The sequence below is a fragment of the Embiotoca jacksoni genome, unplaced genomic scaffold, assembly GCF_022577435.1.
Source record: "Embiotoca jacksoni isolate LCO1_2020_lvr unplaced genomic scaffold, fEmbJac1.0.p SCAF_15, whole genome shotgun sequence".
NCBI classification, from domain to species: domain Eukaryota; kingdom Metazoa; phylum Chordata; class Actinopteri; family Embiotocidae; genus Embiotoca; species Embiotoca jacksoni.
Genome location: NW_027185285.1, coordinates 13,263,423 through 13,290,532, shown reverse-complemented (window position 1 = coordinate 13,290,532; position 27,110 = coordinate 13,263,423). Strand labels below are relative to the sequence as shown.

The following is a 27,110-nucleotide window of genomic DNA, read 5'->3' as shown; positions in this document are numbered from 1 at the left end:
ACAGTTAGATAACGTATTAAGGGACGAGCATATCTTGGTTGAATTAACGTGTACAAAGAGTATAAGAAGAGAATATTTGCAAAATTAGGGTGGTGGTTGCCTTCCCTTTACCCCTCTACCTCCCTGTGCACACTACTGTACACTTAATATTCTAAATTCATTGCACAGTTACTCACAGTTGTGCCCTACCTGTCTGTCTCTCTTTGTGTGTCTGTCTCTTGCATTGGTGTGCTGCAGAGGCCAAGCAGAGGCCGTACTATGCGGACTACTCTCCCGTACGTCTGTCCATCCATACACTGTGTACCAGCCACTACCTGGACCTCTTCATCACCTTCATCATCTGCATCAATGTCTTCACAATGAGCATTGAGCACTACAATCAGCCACAGGTAATGTGTGCACTAAGGTTTACTGGTGGGACATGGATAACAAGATTGTGTCTCCCTTAAATTGGTTTTGGTCAAAGTGTTCCAGTCAGAACCAAAATACCCATAAAGGAGCTTGAAGGCGTTTTAAATTTGACTTCATTTCTGTCTGTCATGTAATGATATTTATTTTATCGATTGTACCTGGAAAGCCAACACTTGATTCTATTTCTAAAAATTGTTGGTGTATTTAAAGAATTAAAGATGCCCCAGTTTCCCTTGAGTGTGTTGACAACCTTTTCAAATCTTTTGTTCATTTACTCTTTGAATGTCTTTTTTTTTTTTTTTTCAAAGCTTTGGTATAAATCTTACTATTTCTGGTCTGCAGTATTCATTATAATAGTCAATGTTTGCAGAAAAGAAGCAGTAATACATTTGTGATTTATGATTTCGAAAGAAATATGGTATTAATTCCTTTCAGAACTCATCCATGTGTCATTTACGACATAACGTTTTTTTTTTAAATATTGCCACAGGAAATAAAGTATGTAGTCTGTGAGATATGAAATAATTTCTCTGTTTCTGTGTCTGCAGTATTTAGAGGAGGTTCTGAAGTACTGTAACTACGTGTTTACCTGCATCTTTGTCGTTGAGGCCCTGCTCAAACTGGTGGCATTCGGCATACAAAGGTTCTTCAAAGACAGGTAGATGAATGTTAGTGTGACTGCAGTATGCACAACACGTTATGGAGTAAAATGTTCATCAACTCTGTGTCATTGTTTCCCAATCACAACTCAAGATATAGTTTAAAATAGTTACAAATAATAACCCCGGGTCCATGGTGACTTAATACATCTGTGGCTCCTTGTTTTCAGCACACTGTGTTGAAGAGAATTGGTGGAGAGAGTGTTCATCTGTCTCAGGGTGCCCTCGAAGAGCCTTATCAGGGTTAAACTCAGTGATTTCCCCACCGTAGAGATTAGTGGGTGGGCTACACGTTGATCTAAACAGCTTGCCCACTGTTTACCATCAACAGCCAGGCAGTGCTTCTCCTGCTTCCTGTTCTTCTTTACAGCAAACTCAGTCACATTTAAAGACAATAGAATTGCAGCTTTTTAAGGAAGTAGTGTGTATTACTTTGTTTATTCTGTTATCCTCACCGCATGGGATTAATTGAGGATGATGAGTAGGGGATGCGAGGAAGTGAGTTGATCCTAACACAGCAACACAATGTAATATCATTTTTTTTCTTTTGTTTTTATTAATGTACCTAAACGGATGAACAATGTGTGTTTAGGTGGAATCAGCTGGATGTAGCTATAGTGGCGCTGTCCATCATGGGCATCACCCTGGAGGAGCTGAAAATGAGCGCAGCACTGCCAATAAATCCCACCATCATCAGAATCATGAGAGTGCTCAGGATAGCACGAGGTAAACACACACACACACACACACACACACACACACACTAGTCCATACTTGCTTATCTTGTATCAATTACAAAACAGTTTGTTACTCAGTCGCCCACGTTTTAATGTATATTCTTGTAAATTTGGCATTAAAGGGAATATGTCATAGGTTTAAAGAAATGAACACAAATCTAAGAGTCCCTGCTGAAGTGTTAGTATCAGTAAACCACTGTGAACTCTGCAGTGAATGGGCTGAGTGAAACCAGCAACAACTAGTTGAGACCCGTGTCTCCTGTGTCTCTCTGCAGTGCTGAAACTTCTGAAGATGGCCACAGGGATGAGATCTCTGCTGGATACTGTCATGCAAGCACTGCCGCAGGTAAACACCAACTCTGTCAGGTCCTAAACACAAAAGAGTGGTTTCATTATTTGTTTTATTTACGATGATAAGTATTGCGATTTTGTTCAAAATAGATAGCTATGAAAGATGTATTCTGATCATTACAAAGGCCACGTTCTGAACCTCAAGTATCTATTTGTTGCTGCCCTCTCTTACCTTTTAAATGGTTTATTGTGTGCTCCATTTAGTTTCCTTCTTTAGGTGTACATTTTTATAAATGCCAAAAATATTGCATTCAATTGGACATCTTGTTGTCACAGACTTGGAGAAAATAATGTATCAGTTAAGTTTTCAGTGCAGCCAATGTCCGGTAAATACTTTATTGTCATAGATTGGTTCTGCTGGCTTTTAAACAATCTTTACAATCAGACTGTACAACCGAAGTTACTTAATGTGCTTTTTCTATCCAGTGAATGCACTCCTTTTATAGTACGTATAAAGTATTTCAAATCTTTCTCTTTAGTTGTACGACACAAATCTCAGAGGCAAAGAGCAGCTGCATCAGAGATGATGATGTACGTGTAGCGACAGACTCTGTTGTTCTGATATTTTGTAAATGTCAAGTGTACAGATGTAACCATCAGGGCACAGAGGGCACAATAACACATTTTAAAGAACTGGAGAAAAGTCAACAGGCTGGGAACTTCCTGGTGATATGATGCAGATGCATTCATAGGAAGTGTATACAGTAAAGTTCACAGGGTGTGTTTTTAGAGCACTCGAGGATTCACAACCACATTTCTCAGTGTGAGTAAAATACAATTTAGAGTTTGTTTTATCATAGTTTATTAAGTGAATATTCAACTGGCAATAAACTAGTCTGGTGTTTCTAGACCCAAATTCTCTGGGGAATAATAATTTCTGGATCAAGCAGCAACCAAGACTGAACCACTGGCTGTGAAATGCGATTGTAAAGCCTCAAGTTCAATTTTTAAGCCAGCACTATTTTGATATTTTGGGGCCAGAAGTAACCATATTTGGACGAGCTGTCGAGGACCGACCGGTGGATCTGACTTGATCTGATTAGAGACACTACGTCCCGCCTACCTATAGCTGAAACTTGATTGCACCACAGGCATGTCAATCAAACTGCAAGCCCCCAAACATACAACCTGTTGAGGCCCAATATCTAATTGATGATGTAATCATTTTTAGATGGACTGCCACAAAACTAGTAAGAAGTGACTTTAGTGGATGACAACATTATGACTAATGGGAAAAATGCATTGACTTTGTATTTCATGATAAAAGCTGAATGGCAGTCTATGGAGTCAGAGCCTTTTTTGTGAACCAACCCCAGGTTGCCCTCAGTGGTATTGCACTCTATGCCAAATTGGCCTCACTTGTCAGACCTGGAAACTACATCCACATTATACACAAGCTATGATCTGATCTGAGAGAATTGTTTAGTTGTTGCATCCTACTGAGTGTCAACCTCAGGTTAATTTTGAAATAACTTGACCATCCTTTTACCAGTAGTAGCCATTAACTACAATTTATGCCAAAACTCAACTACTAATTACTGCAACTACATTTAGGAAGAAAAGCTGGACTTCAATGTCCTCGCACTTAACCACTGGTTGCTGATTGGTCTGCCTTTCAGAGTGGCTGAGCAAACATTAATGCAAACAGCTTTGCTGGAGCCAGGCAATGAAATCAACTTCTGTACGAGGCCCATTTTTAGCATGTGTCAGCCTGGTAGTAGACATCAAACAACAGAGAGCTTACCTGCAGGCAGGACATTTTTGTAAATACGGTCTTTCCATTTATAATGTAAGGTTAATTATGTGTCAAATGTAATAAATACAATGAAATAATATATATGAATGCCTTCTATTCCCTTGAGCTTTAAACAAGCAATGTTTACACTGTAGTGTTTCGATGTGCAGAAGGGGATCTAACATGTGTTTTGCTTCCAGGTGGGAAATCTTGGTCTCCTCTTCATGCTGCTCTTCTTCATCTATGCTGCTCTGGGAGTGGAGCTCTTTGGCAAACTGGGTCAGTCACGCTACTTTTGCAGAAAACACACACACACACACACACACACACACACACACACACACACACACACACACACACTCGTATTTGTCAACACGCTTCGGCAGAATAGGTTTTTGAATCCACTCATCACTATCATAGTCACGACTTACAGCAAATGTCCCCTCCTGAGCCGTCTCCGTCGCATCCTCACTCTCTTCCTCCATCTGTCTCCCCGTCACTCTTTATCTCCACGACTCTCACATCGGAGTTTTTTTTTTTTTTACCGAGGAAAGATCGCATTTGAATGATCCAATTTATTCATATATTGCTTCCTCAAAAGGCCAGCTCCATCCAGCTCATTTTCTCTGAAAGAGCAACAATGTGTAAGGGAAGAGGATTAGCAAAGAGGCATGTGGAAAGACAAAATGAAAACAACTTGCCGATAAAGAGGTTGCTCTCTGTGAAATGTTATTATGATTGTGCTCCACACAATCGGAAAACAAAGTCAAGTCTGTTTTCCAGTTTTATCAAGCAAAAATCCAGTCTTTACTATGACTTAAGCTGCTGACAAAACCTTTTAGATGTGTCCAATGTCTTCTCCTCTCCATCTCGGCCTCGCTTTAGATGCATATTACAAGAACTTCATGATTTTGGCTGGTGGAGAAATTGGGTGGAGAGTATTGTGGAGATCAGGAAGCTGCACCCATCGTCAGGCTCATGACTGCACTGTTTGTACACACACAAATCCAACCCAAAGGACTTAGGGTTATGTCTGGCTTTTCTCTTCAGCTCTTTGAGTTTATAAAGGTTTCTGTGAGTTTACAGTGAGGATCTCTCAATATATTTTATATTAAACAACATTCACAACACGTCTCTTTGTTGCTTTTCATGTTATGTATTTCTCATGGACGGTTTTCAATAGAGAAACTTTTTTTTTCCCATCAGATGGCTGACAGGGATTACAAAGCAGCTACATGTTAAGTCCTCCACTTGAATGATCTTTTTGGGGTTTAAGTGTGGGAGTAGGCATCGGTATTTTTCTTAAATTGTGCTTTATAGATTGCTTCCACTGTTAGTTACAACGGAAATAACAGGTTATAGGATAAGTGGTTTACAGAAACTGCTAGCCCCAAGACACGAGTATGTGTCTCAGCTCTGATATCTGCAGAAGACTGAGAGGAAAAGATGATGTCATCAGGGACTAAATGAGTGTTTAAATACTCTAATTTTCAGCTTCAGGCTACGCTACATGGTACTCGCAGGACTGTCACGAAACTCTTCAGCTTCCTGTTTATGTGACCCGAGGTTTGAAGCGAACGAAAAACATTTCCTGGTGCTGGTTTTGACTCTGCCAACAGGCTCCTTTCTGTCAAACTGACACTGAGAGTTTCCCTACCCTCTTGAAGATAGTTGTTCTCTCCTCTCCTGTGTCATGTCCAGCTGTTTGTTTGTTCAGTGTACTCTGTATTCATATGACTATTAGGACTTTCTTAATGAGAGACTGACACTTACACACAGTGGGTCTGGAAAAGAATGACCACCGTTCAAAATAGTTTGGTTGCTTCACAAACTGACATGAAAACACAAAAAGACACAATCAACAAGCTTTAATTAAACAACGCAACTTACAACTCCAAAATAGAATACAAAATAGCAACAGCGCTGAAAAATTATCATAAATTAAAAACTCCAATAACTTCTGAGGCCGACATTGCACACCTCACCTGAGCAGTATTTGCCCACTCTTCCTTTTCAGGCTCAGTCAAACTGGACGGTGGCCGCTGGTGGATTGCAATTCTCAAGCCAATCCACAGATTCTCAATAGGCTTTAACTCTGAGCTCGTGTTAGTCAAACACATTTCCCCTTTGCCTCATTCAGCCTCTGTATGGTCAATTTGACTTCTTTGGGTCATTTCAAGTTGAAAGGTAAACCTTCTTTCCAGCATCAAATTTCAGGAGGAGGGCAGCACGTTCTCCCCAAGATTTAAAGAGTATTTTACCGCCTCCGTTTTTGTCTTCTCACCTGACAAAAAGTCAGTCCCCCCGCTGAACAGAAACACCTCTAGAACAGGATGCTACCACGTCCATACTTTACTGTAGGTTGCTGTGGCCTCAGAGTCTTCAAGCCAGACTCGATGAGTACCAAGCTGTTGTTGCACGTACAGAATATACTTTTTTTTTCCGGTCTCCTCCTCTCTTGGGTGATGATCAAATTCGTTCATCAAATCAATTTTTTTTTCTTTTTTCTCCGAATTGATGTTGTTGTTTTTTTCTTCCACTCAGATGTTGAGAGTTTCTGGAAGAATTTGTTTTTTTTAAGTGTCACTTAATTTCATGTGAAGCAACAAAATGTGAATGTTTTTAAAAGGAGAGTGTTTCTATTTGAGACAACCACAATATGTGTAGTGCAGTGTAATTAACGTGTTTGTTTGTCTGTTGATCAGTGTGCAATGACAACAACCCATGTGAAGGTCTGAGTCGTCACGCAACCTTTGAGAATTTTGGGATGGCGTTCCTCACCCTGTTCCGAGTGTCCACCGGAGACAACTGGAATGGGATTATGAAAGTATGAACACATACACGCACGCTTGCACACACACACACACACAAAAATACACTCTCATAAATGAGGACTAGATTATCTCATAACCTCAGAGAGAGCAATGACCTCCAAAACCAATTATGGAATAATGAAGTAGCTTAGGACTAAGCAATGTTGACATCTTGATTTTTACTTTATTAGAAATGTGATGCATGATGTAAATGTCCCTAAACAACACAAATATATACAGTATATGATCTGATAAAAACTGGGGCAATTTTGAGAATAACTATTAATGGTTTTGATATTTGAGGTAAATAACAAAAACAATATGGGTTAGAAGAATATTTCAGATATTTTTGCAGATGTTTTTGTAACAAAATGTTTTTTCATGTATTTATATCATATGGGGACTGATTTCTTTTTTCAGAACATGCATGAAACTTCATTACAGTAGAAAATGGGATGTGATAGCATGTAGGGAAGCAGGGATTCATTTTGTAGGAGTAATGGAATGTCAGAGTTGTTTAATAATGTGTGATTTATTTTTATTTTTTTTAACTAAGGTCATCATGACATGACATGGTACGGTGTAACTACACCATTTATACCGTCTGTCCATGTTTCTCTTCAAATTATTTAATTCTTCTAATATTTTTTTTAATATAAATCAGTGTCTGTGAAATGTCCATGATAACCAAGGTTTTTGCTGTGTAGCCTCTGCCCTGCTGCCCCACTGCATTAACTGGTGGCTGCGTTGGTGTGTGTGTGTGTGTGTGTGTGTGTGTGTGTGTGTGTGTGTGTGTGTGTGTGTGTGTGTGTGTGTGTGTGTGTGTGTTTGCCTCTTTGTTACTCACTGTCTGTTTCTCTCCTCTCTACCCCTCTTTCTACCTGAATCTTGCTTTGTGTCTCCTAAGGACACACTAAGGGAGTGTCACCCAGACGAACGCCACTGTCTCTCGTACCTGCCCTTGGTCTCTCCAATTTACTTTGTCACCTTCGTGCTCATGGCGCAGTTTGTTCTGGTCAACGTGGTGGTGGCTGTTTTGATGAAACATCTAGAGGAAAGCAACAAGGTACAGTAACTGGAAAGACAAAGACCAAGAAAGACGAGTGTTTGCGTGTGACTCTGTGCACACGCAATATGTATTACCAATGGACACTTTTCTGATTGACATTAACATCTACTGTAAAACCAGAGTTATTAAGCAGAAGTATATTTGCAGGAGGCTAAAGAGGATGCGGAGATGGACGCTGAGATCGCCTTGGAAATGGCTATGGAGAGGCAACGCAAACTAAGCACAACTTCCAACCACAGCTCAGCGGGAGGGACCTATGTTGGGCCATGCCCACATTCACCTGGACAGGTAGAAGGACATTGTAACTGTAACTATAGGTATAACAGAATAGAATAGTATTAGCAGCATGCTGTATGTGTTTCTGACTATGTCATGTCAATTAATGAATTCATTGTAAAACTGTTGCAGTATGGAATATTACAAATAATGAGATGATGTCAGTGTTAAAGCTGCGCGGTCTCTGTCTCCCTCTGCAGGAGGAAGAGGTGCAGTGCGATGACCAAGACTTGCAGTCGTCCAGGAAGATGTCTGTATCCAGGATGCACTCTCTGCCTAATGACAGTTACATGTTTCGACCGGTACGGCCCGCTAGCGCCCCCTATCCTCTGGAAGAGGTAGACCTCAGTCCCCAGCACCAGCATTCAGGTAAATAATCAGTTCCGGTTTTATATATTAGACATGAGTTCTGCATTACTTTTATTATTAACATGGAGTTTGGGTATTCTGTCTTCCCTGTTTGTATTAAACAGCCCCTGAGCCCGATACAGCTGCTAATCCTGTTTATTAAACTTTTCATGGACTGAAATTGTTCCGTGATGCATCTATTTTTATAGCACGCTAAAATCAGTAATCCTATAATGTGGTTTTAAATGAAGGCCGAAAAGGTTTTCATTAGTTTTAGTTTTTGGTTTGGATTGATAAAGACTGTCCCTCAGTAATCTGGGCACTCTACTCTACTGATAGTCAGATGTATAAATGTGTGTTAACATACTCAAGAGTTTTCACTGCTATTAAAGCCTCTATCCAGAAAATGTGGAGCACTCCCAAGTTGGAAGAGATGACAGAAGTTTAAGTTATTCTAGACTTTCATCTTTGTGATTCAAAATTAATTATTTACCAGAGGATGCAAACAGCACAAATAATATGCTGTTGGTCACACACAATAATCACGACATGATATTCAGATTTACAAATTTGAAAAGGTCTCTAAAAGTTTTAAGGCAATGATGCAACTTATCAAATTTAAGGTGCAGAGTGCAAAGTGCCGTCAACTTTCACAGTTAGTGGAGCTGAACGAGCATTCAGCGGCACCAACAGAATATCCCACGAGTCTTAGCTGTCAGCAAAGTTCATATCAAACCTTTTCCGAGTTGAAGATGCTTCCATTTCTTACATTTTGACGACATGACAAATGCTCACATTTTACTATCCAGTCCAACAGATGGGATCTTTACAGTTAAGAATTTGGACATAGATATGGTTAAGAAAAGGAGTATGGCTCCAACAGGGATGCAGATTCAAGCAAAGAAACAGGCGCAGATGCAGACACCAATGCTGTGCAATCAATTATTTTATGTTTTATACATGTTGATTTCAGTTTATAAAGAAATAAACACAATCATGTTACTTAACCTTACTGGTCTTTATTTGTCTCTAGTTCCAGCTTGTGCGTGTAAATTAGAAGCAGAAAAAACAATGCATACAACACTTTTCTGACACAGTACTGACAAGAACTGTTTTATCTGCAGTCAGACTCTAATGGCATGTTGTGACCGGGCTGTGGACAGGCTCTGTCCCAAGGTACTGACTGTAGTGGATGAGTTGATACATGTGAATCTCTGCAACCTTCACACAGGCTCATCTGCTCAGCTGTGAAATGGCTGGATACTAAACTACAATGATGGTTAACTTTGTGGTCAAGCTGCAAAGTCAGAAGATTTTACATGTTAAAAAAATAATAATCATCACATGTTTTACTTTGTCTCTTGCAAATGGCACATTTATAATCAAGTGACTTTATAGCTTGAGCTGAAAGTATCAACTGAACTTGTTTATGATGTACTGCTGAATTTGCTGTTCTGTTTTTAACATGTTTTACTTGTATTCTGTCTGAACTCACATATTCACTGGACCTGTTTGTGCAGAATGTCACTGACCCTAGTTACAAGTTTCACAACTGTAATTAAACACAGATTGAACTTTTGATGGAGCTTCCTCCTCATCTCTTTGTCCACATGACACATTTGAGTGCTATCAGGACTTTAATATTCCTTTGCATGACTTAATACAGTCATGTGAAACTGTAACCAGGATCTAATGCAGAATATTACATCCAGCACACCGGCTGTATATGGCACTGACAGTCAGCTCACTGCTGCTGCTCTGATCAGCAACCTACTGTTTGAAAACACTTTATTTTGATAGCAGATTTGAAACAATTGTATATTATGACTAAAACGTTTCATTGAACTTTGAATTGAATTGTTCTCAAATCAGCTGTCCTATCACAATAAAGTGTTAGTATACTTCTGTAATGATTGCTCAAATATAGTTGTTTGAATCTGTCTCGTAGTAATAGGAAATAGTTTGTATGTGTAGTTTGTATATGCCCAACAATGCATGTGTTTTATGCAAACAGGCATGCTTTTCTCTTGAGTGCGTACATGTGATTGTTTGGCGCGTGATGAACACTCGGCACATGTGTCCCTGCAGTCTCAGTGATGTCGGTCCACTCCCAGCCGTGTGAGAGCCGTGCTTTGCTGCAGGTCCCCGACGTCTCACCCGTTCACCCTCAGTCGCATCCCACCCTCACCCTGCCTCGCATCGCCCCACCAACACCCAGCCCCTCACCTCGGGCCCTGCCGAAACAGGTGGGAGACCCCAGTTCAGCTGCTTTCACACACATTTAGACACACACACACACACGTTACTGTGGTAACAGATGTAACTTTATGGGGTGTTGTTATGCTCTACGTTGCAGTTGGCAGCCAAAGTGGAGTCTGTGGAGTCCCAGAGTTGTGAGCAACAGGAGAGACCCTTCTCCGTCCATCTACCCCTCCGCTCCCTTTCTGCCATTTCTCGTCATCCCTTCTCATCGTCGCCTCTTCCTCCCGCCTCTCCCTCAGCCTTCTCCCTACCCCCCGGCTCCCCCTCTGCCTTCCCCCTCTCTCCTCCCTCTCGCTCTCCTCTCCCTCCATTTCTGTTCTCCCCCTCTCATCTCCCTCCCCCGCCATCTTCCCCTTCACTCCTTCTCCCGCCACCCCCCCTCCCCCCGTCTCCCCCTGCGCCCCCCGAGCCTTCTGAGACCTCATCCATTCTCTGCCGTCTCCCTCTCTGACCCGGCCGACGAGGAGGTGTATCACATCACGAGCGCAGCCCGCCGCAGGCGGAGGGATGAAGATGGAGGAGGGCAGGAGAGCAGAGGGAGAGTAGGCCGCAGTCACTCCCTCTCCCCTTACACCCTGCCGTGTTCTCTGGACCCCACCTCCTCCCCTCCTCCTCCCCCGCTACCACCTTCTTCCTCGAGGAGCGCGCTCAGTCTGCTTGGGGCGGGACTGAAGGACCGTGACTTCAGGAAAGGTCTTAATGATGACAACCAGGGCTTCCTGGACAAGCCGGCATCATTGTCTATCGGTTACTCTGACGACCAGCGGCGCCACTCGATCGAGGTCTGCCTTCCACAGGCTGTCATAACCAGTGATAACCAACATTTCACAAAGGAGGTCCACCGCTCAGAGAAAGGGGGTCATGCATTTCCTATGAGGGTGCAGTCAGTCGGGAGCAACCACAGAAAGAAGAAGATGAGTCCTCCCTGTATCTCCATCCACCCTCCCTCGGAGAGGGAGCCCCCCCAGATCGCCTCACCCCCAAAACTGGCTGATTGCAGCATGATGCTGAGGCGCAGGACACCGTCCTATGACCTGACACCACACACACAGTCAAACGCGCACACGCAAGACGTCCCCGCAGACACGCAGATGCACTCTGCGATGCACACATCGCTGACACCCGTCCACATACCGCTGCAGGCGCACTCATCCACCCACACACTGACACCCGCACAGGCGTCTACACCAACACACACTCAGACACACACTCCACCACTCGCGTCCACACCCACACACCCACACATCCCCATCAGCCCGAACATCTTCATCCAGCCTCACGCACCTCTCATCCCAAACACTATGCCTTTCTCGCAGACGCTCTCCCCTGCTGCAAGGCGCTCCCCCCTCACCGAAGACTACATCCCCGTCCCCCAATTCACCTTCGACCAACCACAGTCCAGATACATGAGCGGCCTGTCGGCCAGCATCTCAGACACTGACACTGCCACCTGCTCTTCCCCTTTCGACAACAGACTGGGAAGCGGCGCAGGATTCAGTGCAAAGAATCGCAGGACCGCCCAGTAAGCATCGAGCATTTGATTCAGGAGGTGAATTATTTGGTCCACAGTCTCTAAAGCTGGAGTCGACGGGCCCCGGCTGACCTCAGCAGAGATTTGATGCTGAGGAGAGAACGAGAGAAAGAAGTTTACTGAGAGAGAGGGCGTTTTTGTTTGTATGAAGATGAAAAATGAAAAGACATTTATTACTCTTTCCAGAGAGACACTGGTACAGACTCATCCTAGAATAATAGACAATGGATCCTTTTTTTTTCTAAACCCAGCTTGAAAGACAGCAGATCCACGAGGCTGTACCAGTCAAACAGTACTCACTGTACGCGGTGTGTCAGGGACTAATACTGATGACGCACCAGGACTAAAGCCACCAAACTCCGTAGCCAAAGTTTTTTTCACACACTGTCCTCACCCACGTGAGCCAATCAGGAAGCAGCGTCTGGCTGATAACCTTTGACCTTTACAGGAAGCAGTTTGTGAAATGCAAGCGTGGGCGGGGGGATCGTGAGATATGCAACTTCAGGTTTTCTACAGAAGTTCTGCTTGCCCCTCCTCTGCTCCTCGATCACATTGATCAGGACAGAAATGTGTGTGTGTGTGTGTGTGTGTGTGTGTGTGTGTGTGTGTGTGTGTGTGTGTGTGTGTGTGTGCGTGTGTGTGCGTGTGTGTGTGCGTGTTTTCCTATGTGTGAGTATTGTCACATCTGTCGTCATGAAAGTCGGCCATGTTATTCTTATGCTTGCAGCGTCAGAGAGGGGGAGCAGGGCAGAGCTGTAGTGTTTGTTTCTTTGTGTATCTGTGCAGTGTAAATAAAGGAATATACTGTATTTGGTGAGATTAAAAATAGCTCTATCCATATGCACATATTTTTATAGAGATCTAAAATGTTTTTGCACACAAATTTGAACTTCAAGTTGCTTGTTTTTTTCCTTTGTTGTCCTCTCGTGAATGTATGTTTCTTTTCAAAAGCGAGAGAGCAGTGAAGGAGATCAACCCTCCCCTCAAACCTGCTCGCTGAGGTTGAGGAGAGGGATTTTATTTTTCTATTTTGAAAAAGAGAAAGAAGAGAACAGGGGTGGGATGTGTTTCTGTAGCTTTGTCTCAGATTTATATGTATGTGGTGTCTAAAGAACAGTCTTAGGAAGCAGGTTCAGTGATGCAAGCCAACTTCATTTCAGATAGATAGACATCTCTGCAGAAAGATCTGGGGTTTTTTTTAGTACAAGGGCTAATGGCTAATCCAGAGCCCCATTCCAAACATTTTAAATTTAAATTTGGCAATTCTTTTAATGGAATCAGAAGTGGGCTGCACAGCTAATGTGACTTTGAAATAAAATGTGCTTTGATTTGTTTGTTTGTCAAGATAGATAAACATAAAAATATAACAACTAAATATCTCTGTGAACTGCTGGCTATGAGACAGATTATGCACAACATGCATTAAAGAGCATGACACGGCACCACTGAGCCTCTCTTCTACCACTGTTTTTAAGCTGAGTCAGCTCTGACACCTGTGTTTCTGTACATCTAAAGACAACCAAACTAACTAACTTACTAAATATGTGTAGCCAGAGTGCAATAATAATATATACCTGTGGAAAATATAGTAACATCCACACTACATAAAACAGCCACACTCTTGTATTCATACATACTGTAGAACTGCTATATATGATATAAACCCCTTTTATATATATATATAATGATTGAAAATAGTTCTATCACTAGTGTTAATGCTACTAGGTACTTTGTGCCCTGAGTGTGGCTGTGGTGGCATGGGTGTGGCTGAAGCAGTGTTTAGGTACTGTAGATTTCTCCAAAAGCTCAGGCCCACCCACTGATGGTATTACTGTAAGCAGAAGAGAGACATGCATCTCTACTGAGGATTCAATAAGCCATTTATCATTCCACTTTTCCTTTTTTTTTTTTTTTAATCTTGAGTATCCTGCTCTAAATTCAAACACGAGTTCGACAACACATCACATTTCTCCACATGTCCGTTGTGTTAAAACACTGATGAAATCATAAACCGCCTACAAACAAGCGTTTTCCTTTCACTGGCTGAATGTTTTCCTACCAAGCCATACTTCTATTGTGACACAGCACAATATGTATTTTATTTTATTTTTTTATGCACAGTCTGGTTTGGCACACACACACAGGAAGCGTGCTTGTGAGCTTCTCGGTACTGATTCCCTTTTCAAAGGCAGCTGGCTGGGACGGCATCATTTTTCTTTTCTTTTCTTCGTTTTCTTTGTAATCAGCACGTAACATGCACAAGTCCTCAGTAATCTGAGTGAAAACCAAAGTGCTTTGATGCTGTACCATTACAACTGAAGGCTCAGTTTCTCATGTTTGTGCAGAGGTGTAAAGAACAATTGATCCTGGTACGTATCGCCGACTAAACCAACCAAATTGAAAGTATTTGGGCTAGAATAACTGACTACAAAGGGTTTGATTAAAAAAAAAAAAGTGTTAAACCAGTTCCACAAAAAATATATTATTTTATGGTATTAATTAAAAAAATAATATTTACATTATTTTTAAAGTGCATAAATTATCTTGAATAAGCCAGAGTTCATTGATACTCACAGAAACCAGTCAGTGATGAAGAAGAGGTCCAGATTATTATTATCAGATCATCATTAACTTTCTCATTAGATTTTCCTCTCCTGAAGCTGCTTGCATGTAGATGGCAGAATTGTGAGGTAGAACAGAAGAAAAAAAAAAGAAATGAAGGAACCTATTGTATGTCAGCCTCATTTTGACCTTTGTGTACTTCTACAGAGCCTCCTGATTGGTCGCTCTCTGCGAGTGAAATCACTGAAAGTGTTGCTGCTGCTGAACGCTGCAGTCAGCTGGTTCGTCTTTTGATAGAACTCTTCTTCCAGTTCTGACACAGAAGCATATCTGATGTTAGGTTCTGAGAGGTTGTCCTCCTTCCTGAACATCTCACAGTTCATAATTTCGCTGGTTTCAAATCATTTTTATCCACGATTTGCACGAACACACTGAAATTGCGCAACTGCTTTGTCTCGTTTCGTGTCCTCTTCCTACACAGATTGTCAGCAATGGGAGGTTTAGAGTAGTCTGAGGACAGCCTCGCTCTGAAGTGAACACCCTAATCGAAAGCATATTGCCATATTAATCAACACAGTTTGGTAGAGTGACTGCATAATTGTTCTTACGATTTACAGATCTTTGGATCACAGTATTTAAATCCTGTTTTTGAGGAAACAGTTTTGACTATTGCATGTTCTGATTTAAGAAAAAAAAAAATTTGGGAAAGAATCATCTGGATGTTTTAGAGATTTTGATATTTGCATTTTCAGATGTTTCCATTTGTAGATTGACTACCTAATTGCACTAGGCTCTTTTTAGTCAGTATCTTATAAAATACTGATTAAATGACCCTATTCTTTATTGTCCCATGCAATACTAGGTGGTTATTTACTGTATGAGGACAGATCTCCTCTTTATACAGTTTTTTTTTAGAGAAATGGAAACCTAGTTGGTTCTATGTTTTTTTTGGAACCAATGTTATTTCATGTTGAGGTGAACTTTTTTCACTTTTCCTCCTGATACTCTGAACATAGTAGATGGTGAAAATAATTATCTGATGTATATTTTATGTAGGAGTAGCCTCAGCCCTGATGCTCTATAAAGGACTGATCAGACTAGTAATAAGATGTGTTTTCTGGGTTGACTCTGAGCTGGTCCTGCCTCGCAGTGAAGGCGATCATGCTCCCGACACAACACGAGTGTTTCCATGACAACAGACTCCAGGAAGTTCAAACTGTGATAGAACTTGACTTTGATGAATCAGAAGCCTTGTGTTTTTATTTATTTCTTATTTTTTCTTTCTTTCTTTCTTTCTTTCTTTCTTTCTTTCTTTCTTTCTTTCTTTCTTTCTTTCTTTCTTTCTTTCTTTCGTTCTTTCTTCCTTTCGTTCCTCCTTCCTTTCTTCCTTCCTTCCATCCTTTCTTTCTTCCTTCCTTGCTTCCTTCTTTCCCTCCTTCCCTCCTTCCTTCCTTTCTTATAACCCTTCAGTGATTGACCCTGGCACCCCGACCCCCGACCCTCCCACCCCACCCCCCAAGCCTTACAAGGAGGGGAGGAGGTGCATGTGTTCTGTCTGTCAGAGGTGAGCCAGTGTGTCTGCAATAATAAGCCCTCCATGATTCCCCGTAACCGAGGGAGAGGGGAGGGGACAGATGCGGTGTTTAAAGGCTCGACACACAGTCGGACTCTATCTATTGTATCGTTGCTGATTATTGTGTGATGACCAACCGTTGTTGTCCTGAAGGATGTTTCCCTGTCAATTAAAAAATACCAGATTTTTTTTATTCCTGACATGGTCTGTTCAGTTTCTTCGATTGATTGTGGTAATGTAATGATCAATTCCCTCTGTGTGGATGATGAAACAGTCAGACTATTGTGTCTGACTGATAAATTATCCAGGTACATTTTCATCCGGTATTAACTCATAGCAGAATGACCAATATTGTATATCTGGTAGGTATGATAGGTAATAAGAAAAAAATTAAATGCTGGCCTCTGTTAAGCTACATAAAATAAACACCGATAATGTGCTGACTAGAAACAAAATGTGCAGGTCAATTGTTATGAAGTGGGTTATATGATACAGTCCACACTGTAGTGTTTGTGTTATATCACTGTGGTCTTAAAGGGAGATGTTAACATAATATGCTGTACTATAACATGTTTTACAGTGATGTAGTGAAGGTCAGCAAGAAACAAGATTCTTCAATGGGAAAACACAGTTTGGGTCTGATGGGTCCTTTTAGTTAATGCAAAGTCACAAAACAATGACTAGTAATCCAAAATCCAGTTCTTTGTGTGATATTCGTGTGTGTGTGCACTGACAGCTTATCGCTTAAACAAGTCAGAAATCATCAATCAATCAGCCGCACACGCCAAGCTCATGCAATTAATAAATGGTTGGGAACAGAGCACCTGCAATTCTTCACTCTGTTTTTCTCGTGTGTGTGTAACAAAGTCTCTCCACCAACTAGTATGATCCAAGACATAAAAGATAGCATTCCATCATTTCTCTTCCTGCAGTGTATAAAAAAACCTCTCTTCTTTGACAGTCACAACAGAGGCAAGTCTCTCAATAACAAATCAGATAACAGTCCTTTGTATGTGGTATGTGTGTAACACGTTTCCAGAGTATCTAAAACAAACCCGTCGAATCATCAAAAATGCTTTACAGCCTACAGCGTGATTGAATAAAAAGTCAAATTTAAACGAAACATTTCACAGTCCACATTCAGTTGTATTGCACTTTCACGGGTTAAATTAAAAATTATCTCAATTTCTTACAAAAATACAAAACAAAACAAAATACTCTTTTACTGACATTTACAAACCAGCAAAGTACTTTTACAGCAAGCTTCGTTAAATCTTTAAGTGGTCTTAGATTAACTTGAAAATATACATACAGTATATGAAACTGCAGGTAAATGACACATTTTGCAATCTATCTGTAGGGAAGTGTTATAACCACTAGGTGGGAATGCTTGATCATGAAATAAGGAGTCTGAGAAGTGGTGTATGCAGTTTGAGATCACTTCATACGTCTGTTATATATTCATTTAAACCTAAAACTAACCAGTAAGTTGACGATTTAAAAAGTCCAGAATTTATGACAAACAGAGAAATATTTAAGATTCTGCACTCTTTCCGGGGTCTGCAACCAAAGTGACGCAAATTTGTTTCATCGGCCAAAGGTCAGATTTCCTTGTGTCTTTCTATTGAAGCAGTTTTCATGGTGGGTTTAATTTACGAATCAGAGCTTGTTCAATTTAATCAACCTGCAGCTGTTTCTCACTTGTTATAGATATGGCTGTGCTAGCAGAACATTGCTCACAAAAAATAATTTTAAAGTGGCATCAGAGGTAAGTAAAAATGTCAGAAGTCAAATGGATTTTGCAAGCAAAAAGGGGCCTTCAGTATCAAATCCAGGCTGGACTGGAGGTTTTTAAGGAGCAGTGCATATAGTTCTAAAACACTTTGAAGAATGTGGGTCAGTTGTGTCCAATGCATATTCAGGCAGACCGAAAGTTATCATACCATCAGAAGATCATCAGATACAGAGTTTTGCTAAATAAAGAACACAAGACTCCAGTCAAGAAAAGTCCTGTCAAAAGAAGGCTGTTCCATGGTGGTCTCAGAAGACAAATAGGGTCTCTGCACCACTTCTAAGGAGTGGAAACAAGGCCGAACACATGTTGGCTCAGACATACCAGACTTTCACGGTGGATGACGACAGAAGCTCATGAACAGAAGGGTGAATGTGACGAGATAAATAGGAGAATTATACCACAGCGTATCAAACCCACAGTGAAAACTGGTGGTGGTAATATTCGAGTCTGTGGCTGTTTGAATAGTCTGGAGTAGGACGGTTGCAGTTAAACAACTCCTCCCTAACCAAGGAGAAGTAACAATCCATTCTTCAGAGACAAGTTCCACCTTCTGATTGGAAAATGATTAATAATGCAGGAGGATAAGGAGTCCGACCACACTTCAACGCATTTGCAAGAAGAAGGAATGCTGACTGTCATGGACTTTCATCCACAGTTACTTGACCTCAACACCAAGCTCCTCTTATGGTACCAGAGACAGGAAGCTCCTCATAGGGTACCAGAGGCCCAAAAATCCTGTTAGGGTACCAGGGGCACGAAGCTCCACCTTGGGTAGCAGGTGCACAAGCTACTCTTAGGGTACCAGAGGCACAAACCTCCTGTTAGGGTACCAAGGGCAAGAAACTTCTCATAAGGTATGAGAGCCACAAAGCTCTTGTTAGGGTACCAGGGGCACGAAGCTCCTGTTAAGATACCAGGGGCACGAAGCTACTCATAGGGTTACAGTAGCCCCTGTAAGCCTGAGTAGCTTCGTTCCCCTGGTACCCTAACAGGAGCTTTGTGCCTCTCGTACCCTATGAGTAGCTTCGTTCCCCTGGTAACCTAACAGGAGCTTCGTGCCCCTGGTTATCTAAGAGGAGTTTCTTGGCTCTGACAGAAGCTTCGGACCTCTGGTATCCTGAACATTTATGGAACACTTAAGGAGAGAAAGCCAAACATTCCGCACATCAGTCAAGCACCTAATATGAAGATATTATCAAATGAATGTCAATTCTTTTGAAATTCAACTTCACATTAACATTGTGAAGCTGATATCATTTGTAATGTAAAATGTATTGAATATGAACCAAATGCATAATGTGAGTATTTTGGACACAGGCTATTCCCCACTCTGCTTTATTTACCTTTCCACCCTTTGCTTTGTATTAAAAAAGGGAGCGTGAGCTGTGCTATTATAGCTTTCCCCAAGGCACACAAATTACCACATTAATACATTAAAAGTATAATTGATATTACGTGAGTTTCTTTATTTAAAGAAGTTAACCTGTAAAAAAAAAACTGAGGCCTGAAATCAACATCAATATCGAATATTATGATGCTTTTAAAATGTTCCAATATTCTTTCATGTTTTGTCGAGTATGTAGGACAAAACAACATGTTTACCAATTCGCTTCACGTGGATTTGCAGCACCATTTTATCTTGTGATTTACAGTGCAGTTATTCAACACACCACTAGATGTTGCTGCTGAACAAGACACTGTCACAGTGGAAATCTTTGAGTGTAATCTCCAGAGCTGCCGGAGTGTGCGTGCGTTTGTGTGTGTGTTTGTTCGTGATGCAATGTCAGTTGTAATATGTTCCAGTGAGAAGTAAAGGTCAAGATGACAGATTCACAGAATTTTTTTTTAAAAAAGCCTCCCGCCCTTCCTTTCCTAACATGAGAAGCCGTGCCTGCTAATAGCTTCTCTTTTAGTGTGCCAATATTTATTAAAGCCTTTGTGTGGTAATGGATTTACTATTGCAAATTCAATTTTGAATCATCACCCGTTTGTAATAAAATCAGTCTTAGGCTTTTTGTTCATTTCAGCCTTTTGATGTGTTAACAGACAGATTCGGGGTTTGAATGCAGCTCTGCCTCTCCACGATTGAATGCAGCCCAAAAAGCTGCATTGAAAGACTGACTTTGCCGGCGTCTTTTAAAGAAACATCTTTCTTTTTGGCTTCAGCTCTCTTTGAAGAGCGTTTATAAAGGCAGCCTTGCAGATCGACTCACACCCTTCTCCATATGTATCTGCACTTATCTACTCTTCAAATAAGTCGGTCACCTGGTATCAGTCTGCTGTCAGCCTGCCAGGTTTCTATCTTTATGGTGCCATGAAACGTCCACTATCAGCTTTTAATTGGATATCCACATTTGGCTGCTCAGCAAACCACCCCACAACATTTGTCATACCCCTCTTGGAAAAGTTCCCTTCTTCAACAACTGCTTGGAATCGGTGTGAAGTAGATTTGTCAGGTGGTGATATGACAGCTTTGTCCGTTTGGACGGCAGTTATAAAGGCACAAAAAGAAAAGGGCAGGACAGTGAGCCCAGCTGGCTTTAAATCAATGTTAGAATGAGTAGTTATATTCTGCTGAAGTGTCTCTGAGCAAGACACTGATAACAGCTGTGTGTCTGACACTGACCTCTGACATCCTGTTGAAGGGGAGGGAGGTAGAAAGAGCATAAATGTCACAGTATAATAACATTTTAGCAAGTTAAAAAGAAAAGGACAGCTACTGGGGGCCTGTGAGGCTCCCAACAAATGTGTAAATGTGTTTCTATGTGAGGCATGCTACAATAGAAAAGATCATATTTTATATCAAGTTTTATTGAAAGTCAATGAACTGGTTCTGAGGAACATTTCTGGTATTTAAGTGACTACAGAATTTAATTTATTTACATTTTCAATACACATTTGAACTGTTTTCACTGTACTTTGTATATCAACATTTTCTTTGACTTTTGCTTTGAATGGGGACTTAGAAGGGATGAAAAGACCTCATGAATCATTGTAAAAAAAAAAAAAACAGGCTAACAAACATTAAACTACTCTGAGGCTTGATTGTCCAAGAGCAGAGTCTTAGACACATCAAACCAGAAATCATCTTTAGTCACGACTTAAAAGCCGAAAGGCAGAAAGAGTGAGTTCTCTCAGCACCGAGGGATACATTTCAGAGTGACTCCAACATTAAATAAGGAACAAGCAAGAACCCGCTTGCCTGCTCAGAAAGTCACTTGGCTTAAGGCTCCCTCTGGAAATTGGGGTTATAGTCACTGCAACTGTTTCATCGTGAACTACATGCTACATGATTATGTTTGCTTTTTTTTTCATGGTGATACTGTATGTGGGGCACAACCAAACAAAGTAGGTGTTACTGAACACAAATGCACCTAAATATTATCTGAGCAAACTGTTCTCATTTTCTGTGACGTGGTCCTTATTTCATCGTTATGCGGTTTTCATTTTTGTATTCATTCATTGTTATGTCTGCTAAGGAGGTTATGTTTTCAATGCAGCTAGATTTCCATTAAACTTGGTGGTTGTAACTGGTCCCAATGCACATCAATTGTTGGAACTGATTTGAATCATGGGGTCGGTCCATTGATTATTTTTCACTTTTATTAACATTGCAAGTCAGGGTGTTTGTGTCATAACCTGCTCCAGCTCTTCAGTCATGTTTCTGTTTCCTTCTCATTCTTAGTTTCCATTTTCTATTTTACTTTGGTGACTCACAGTATCTCTTGTTTCAGGTGTCTTCCCTTTCTGCCTGTGTGATTTTTCTGCCCCGCCCTGATTGTATTCACCGCTGTTCAATTATCTCCCCGCCATCGTGTATTCTTGCTGCGTTCAAATTGAACTCATGAACTCATGGTTACAACATGGAAAGTCGTGTGCACCATATGCTTGGCGTTCAATTGGATAAGTCGCAAAATATCTAAGTTATGAAGACAAACTCTACATGACTAAAATTACAATATATCAGCTTAACATCCAACGAAAAATGTACTTCCATGGCCTCTGCCATTTTTGTAAACCCCAGCAAACACATTACAATTTGACTCTATTCTATTCCGACATCATGAACATCACGAGGGAACCGTTCATACGGCCTCTTCTCACACATGGTAAACACGACCCCATTTGAATGCAGCAACAGTTGGTGTGCTACCTGCCTTCTGTGCAAGTTTGTTGTTGTCCTCTGGGCTCTTCGTACCAGCCATGTGTTTTTGACTCTACCTTGTCCCTCTGCTTTCCCTGTGCTTCGGCACTGAGTTTTCTATGTAAAGAATTGCCAAGCTTTTATTTCCTCTGTTTTAAGTCGTGCTTTTGGGTCCATACTCTGCAGTCCCTTGTTTTAATTGGGCCTACTAAATGCTATACATCTCACAATCCAGTCGATGGCAGTAAAGTTAAATCGTGACAAAACTTAGGCCATCCTAGAACTAACTAGATAACTACATAATAACAATCCACATTCTCGAGTATGAGTAGTCCTCTGAAAGTCACATGTACCTGCTCAAACTTAAAACAGCAAGTAATTGTCATGGAGCACCAGAGGTGTCCTGAGAAAAAAATGTAGCCCTGAACTTGTCTGCTGGGACTCGACAGCCCGCAGAATGCTCTCATGCTCACCCTGAATGACAGGCACACAGTGAGGGCTGATAAAGAGACAGGCAAGACCAATAAAATCGTTGCAACTAATGCGGTGTCCCACCAGTGCAGATTTGTATATCATAGAAGGGTGGCCTTGGCGAAAACCTGCACTCTCCAAGTGCCCTTATGTTACTGAATAGGTTGTCTGATTAGTCAGCTAGATTAGTTTGTATGCTGTCTCAACAAATTATGATTCAGCACAGTACAATGTTGGAAGTGGCTGCTGTACAATGCGAAGGAGACCATGTGCATTTGGTGAAGGGGTGGGGTGGGGCTCATCGGTGTCCTCTTGAGTAGAAGATAACTCATATCTGTTGTTGTTGCTGTATCAGAGGATGAATATTTTTCTCAAACCAGTGAAGTGGCTGATTTGTCCTGCTTTGATGCAGACTTTGCTGTACCAAGCTGCCGATACTTCAAATCAGAGCTCACTGGATATCCTTGTGGTGGCCATATCCAACAGTGTGGTCTATAAAGTGTCAGGGACATCCTGTGGTCTCATACATTAAAATGCATGATATGAAACAAAGAATAATCAATACTGAGCTTAGAAACACTTACATTTTGTTTGTTAATGGCCAACAAATGTAACATAATGGTTAAGCCACTCAAAAATAGACAGGAATAGAAACGGAAAAATACAACAATACCTTGGACTTCTTTGCTTGAAGAGACTCTACAGGGTCCACTTGTTCAGGGGTGATGCTGGGATGCAAGAAAGGGCCAACATTTGTGGATGCAACCAGTGGAACAGTAACAATCAAGGATGAAGTCATGCTGCTTAGGGAAGCGGAATCATTTCTGATCGTATCATATTATTCCATTGGTAGCTAATGAGGCTTACGGGTGCTTAGTTGGGAAATGCTCAGGGAAAGGTGTGGGTGGATGCTGCTGAATACCTGATATCTGCTACAACTGAATGCCAAACAAAATAAGAACAACAGTTGCTTCACTTCAACAAGTATATTACAATAAGATTTCAAATAAGCTCTGAGTAGTTGCATTGGAGGAACTGTTAGGCGTTCATTTCTTAAGTCTTGGAGATCATTTTAAAAGGACATTAAGATAATTGTATATCTTGAAATGTCGAGTGTTGTCAGCTGTGAACATCATTTTGCCTCTATCTATTTTTTAAATGTTGTGCAATCAATCATTTATCAGACAAGCTGTTTGTTTATATTAAATGGTGAATACTCTGTTTTAAACTAATAATGACTAAAGATAATTAAAATGCCAAGGAAGAGACTTCAGAATTTCCATGGACTGTGTTATTTCCATGGACTGTGTTGATTTATGTCGCTCTCTTCCCTCTTTCCTTCTCTCTTCAACCTTCAAAGTCAGAGTGTTCCCAAATTTACAGTGTGTATACATCTCTCTGTGCAAGGTTTCTCATTGAACGTTGCCAAAGTATGTAGGCACATTTCATACTAGAGTTGATGTAAAGCAGGTAGAGCAGGGGTAGTGGGTGTGAGTATTGAAGTGAGTAGTTCTGGGATGCCCGGACTGGTGTTGAACCTTCCCGAGGTGTAGTGGGCCTAACATGATAAAAGACCATTGAAGGGAGGTGCCAATGTGATGACCACATTGAGCTACTGCGCACTGGGGCTGTGTCCCGCATTATCAATCTGTCCTGAGACGTCCTGGCGAGATCGGATCACAAGTGGCCAACTTTAATTGTTAGCCTGGTTTTATTATTCTATTAAATAAACTGACGGTGGGAAGCTGGGTGATATATGCAGACAGTCATCAAAATATGCATTCAGCCTTACACTATATTCTCACTGAAAGCAGTTAGCTGAGTGAAGATATCTTAACAAGGAAGGAGCGAGCTGATAGAAAAAAAAGAAAACAACACTTACGACTCATCCGGCAAGAGCAAAGTTATCTCAGTAATTTGGCTGAAGATATTTTATACTAACCTGATTGAAACAAGCTGATGCCAGAAATTAACCAGAAGAGTTGCAAGTAGTTGTTTATTACTGACAGAGTCTCAGCAGAGTTTTTGCAGTAGGAGGAAGCAGGGCTCGATGTGTCTGGCCTTGTGTGCACACAGCTAGTGTCTGTTAGAAGCTTTCATCAACATGGATATTGACACAATTACTCGGATGATACTCGTGCTCAAAAACGAGGAAATCAATAAATTGTAAAACAAGAAACAGGCCTAATATAGCAGCTTGTATTTCAAATTGCTAAAAAGCTGCTTTATAACGCTTTCTCCTACTTGCTATACAGTTCAGCTGCGCTAGGCACAATCAAGCACGTTAGTTTGAGTGGAGGAAAAAGAAATCCAAAACTAACAGCTGAGCTGCCTTTATTTGTATTCCTTATTCAGAGGATGTTAGCTGAGTAGGCAGTCTTCCATTGTGGCCCAGGATAAATTGAGGAAGCATTGCATTTCCACTGCAAAGAGAATATGGCCCAAAGTGTCTCAGACCACCTCCGAATGCGACCAAGGCAGATCAGTTCCAATGCGTCCTGCGTGCATTTTCACCAGTACTTTTTTGTTCCAGTTGTAATCCAATCATGCCAGGACACAACGTTGATGCAAAGCTGAAATGGGGTAACTGTCACCTTTTTGCTAAGGCTTTGTATTCGTTAGTGTTTAACTGGGTGTATGAGCAACGTGGGTAGTTGTAATATAGTAACATTAGTACAGCATCCTGTGAGTTAGCAAAGTGTTTGATTGGTTAAGTTTGGTAGTACCATTGAGTCAGTCACCCCTTGCTGTGTTGTTCTGCAATAGTATGGCACTTTGTGTGTACTTTAAAAAAAACTGCGTGCACGGTTTCTCAGTAAAAACTTTTGATCATGTGCACTGTAAGTGTTGGTTTGTACTGTACTTGTGTAGATGTGTGCATGTGAGACAGAAAGAGAGAGAGAACTGAGAAATTGATTTTTATCATCACCCTACTGCATCTAGAAAACCACAGGAAGCGCTGAATTATACTCTCAATAAAAAGATCAAGGACTATGAGGAAACCAATTGATCTCCATATGTTGCAGTGCCGTGTGTGTGAGCAAGATACTAGCATCTGTTTCCCTGTCTGTCTGTCTCATATTTGTGGTTATGTTATGCTCTGTAAGTGTGTGTGTGTGTGTGTGTGTGTGTGCGTGCGTGCGTGCGTGCGTGCGTGCGTGCGTGCGTGCGTGCGTGCGTGTGTGTGTTGCACAACCCTTGAGGCCAGTCTGTCTCCCAGACAGCTGTTTGGTGACCTGGTAACACCCCTCCTCTCCCTCTCTCAGCATGTCACACACACACACACACACACACACACACACACACACACACACACACACACACACACACACACACACACACACAAACACAGTCCCCCACACATGGCAGCCCAGACAGCATGTCTCCTACCACTGGTATCCCCAAGCCATCACATACATAGACACTCAAATACAATCACAGGCAGACACTGTCAGTCCCACCCACTCACCCCTCTGATCATCCAGCTTTGTCCATTCATATCTCTTCTGCTATGAAATGTGGCTCCATACAAACCTTCTCGATTGTTTTTTTTTGATGATCAGCTCTAGAGGTACAACATACTTCCTGTCTCGTGAATGTTTGTCCTAATGGGGCCTTGCAGTGACAGAGACACTAAAACAGACATTACTGAGGACCGTGGATTGGCAGGTCAACCCCAATAACTCTGCTGTGTACTGCTCAGATAAGGCACATTGAAATACAGACAGCTCCTGACATGCACTTTGGGCAAAGGAGAGGTGTAGAAGCCATTGGCACAGTACACAATACATCTAACATGACTGTTAAAAAGGGTAGCTTGAGTTCAGTTGTTCAGTGACAATCTGTGATTAAATGAATGCTGTCCACATGTAGCTAATTTACCTGGACTTGTGTTTGCATCCAGCCCAGAATACTCCACCCTAAAAGCCGGGTTTTACCAACAAAGAACACACAATCTGTTGCCCAACCATGATGGAAATCAAAAACTGGGTTAGGTTAGGTTGGGTTGGGTTGGGAGGTTGGGTAAAACTCCAGCCCATGATAGTGATTTGGCAACCGAGTATGAAATCAAAGTGTGTATTACACCTGTCAGTCCAATACAGGATACTATGTCAGTGTCACATTTTTCCTGTCCTAGTTGAATAGTACACACGTTTGACTGGCCCATTGTCTTCCCCACAGTGTCAAATACTGCCGTACTGTCAAAGCCATTGTTGTCAGAGAGATACACACATGGTGCCTTTTGGCTACGGTTTTGTGACAACCTGGATGCTGAAGATGGGCGTCATGTGACAAAGTACAAACACAGGACTTTCATCTAGGAGACGGTTTTAAGTCTGTAAGAAAGCAAAAGTCAATATAAATTTCTTTTA

General features: G+C 41.4%; 1 protein-coding gene across 1 annotated transcript in view; it reads left to right on the top strand.

The window, feature by feature from the left end:
- The window catches only part of cacna1ha (calcium channel, voltage-dependent, T type, alpha 1H subunit a), a 122,718-nt gene extending 106,191 nt beyond the window's left edge, over positions 1 to 16,527 (top strand). The window contains 12 exon segments of the mRNA XM_069149719.1: positions 238 to 389; positions 960 to 1,069; positions 1,663 to 1,796; positions 2,083 to 2,153; positions 4,094 to 4,172; positions 6,599 to 6,720; positions 7,614 to 7,772; positions 7,923 to 8,063; positions 8,252 to 8,420; positions 10,488 to 10,645; positions 10,756 to 11,034; positions 11,036 to 16,527. Coding sequence (XP_069005820.1) covers positions 238 to 389; positions 960 to 1,069; positions 1,663 to 1,796; positions 2,083 to 2,153; positions 4,094 to 4,172; positions 6,599 to 6,720; positions 7,614 to 7,772; positions 7,923 to 8,063; positions 8,252 to 8,420; positions 10,488 to 10,645; positions 10,756 to 11,034; positions 11,036 to 12,187 — 2,726 coding nt within the window. The 3' untranslated portion in view covers positions 12,188 to 16,527.
- Positions 16,528 to 27,110: the final 10,583 nt, after the last annotated feature.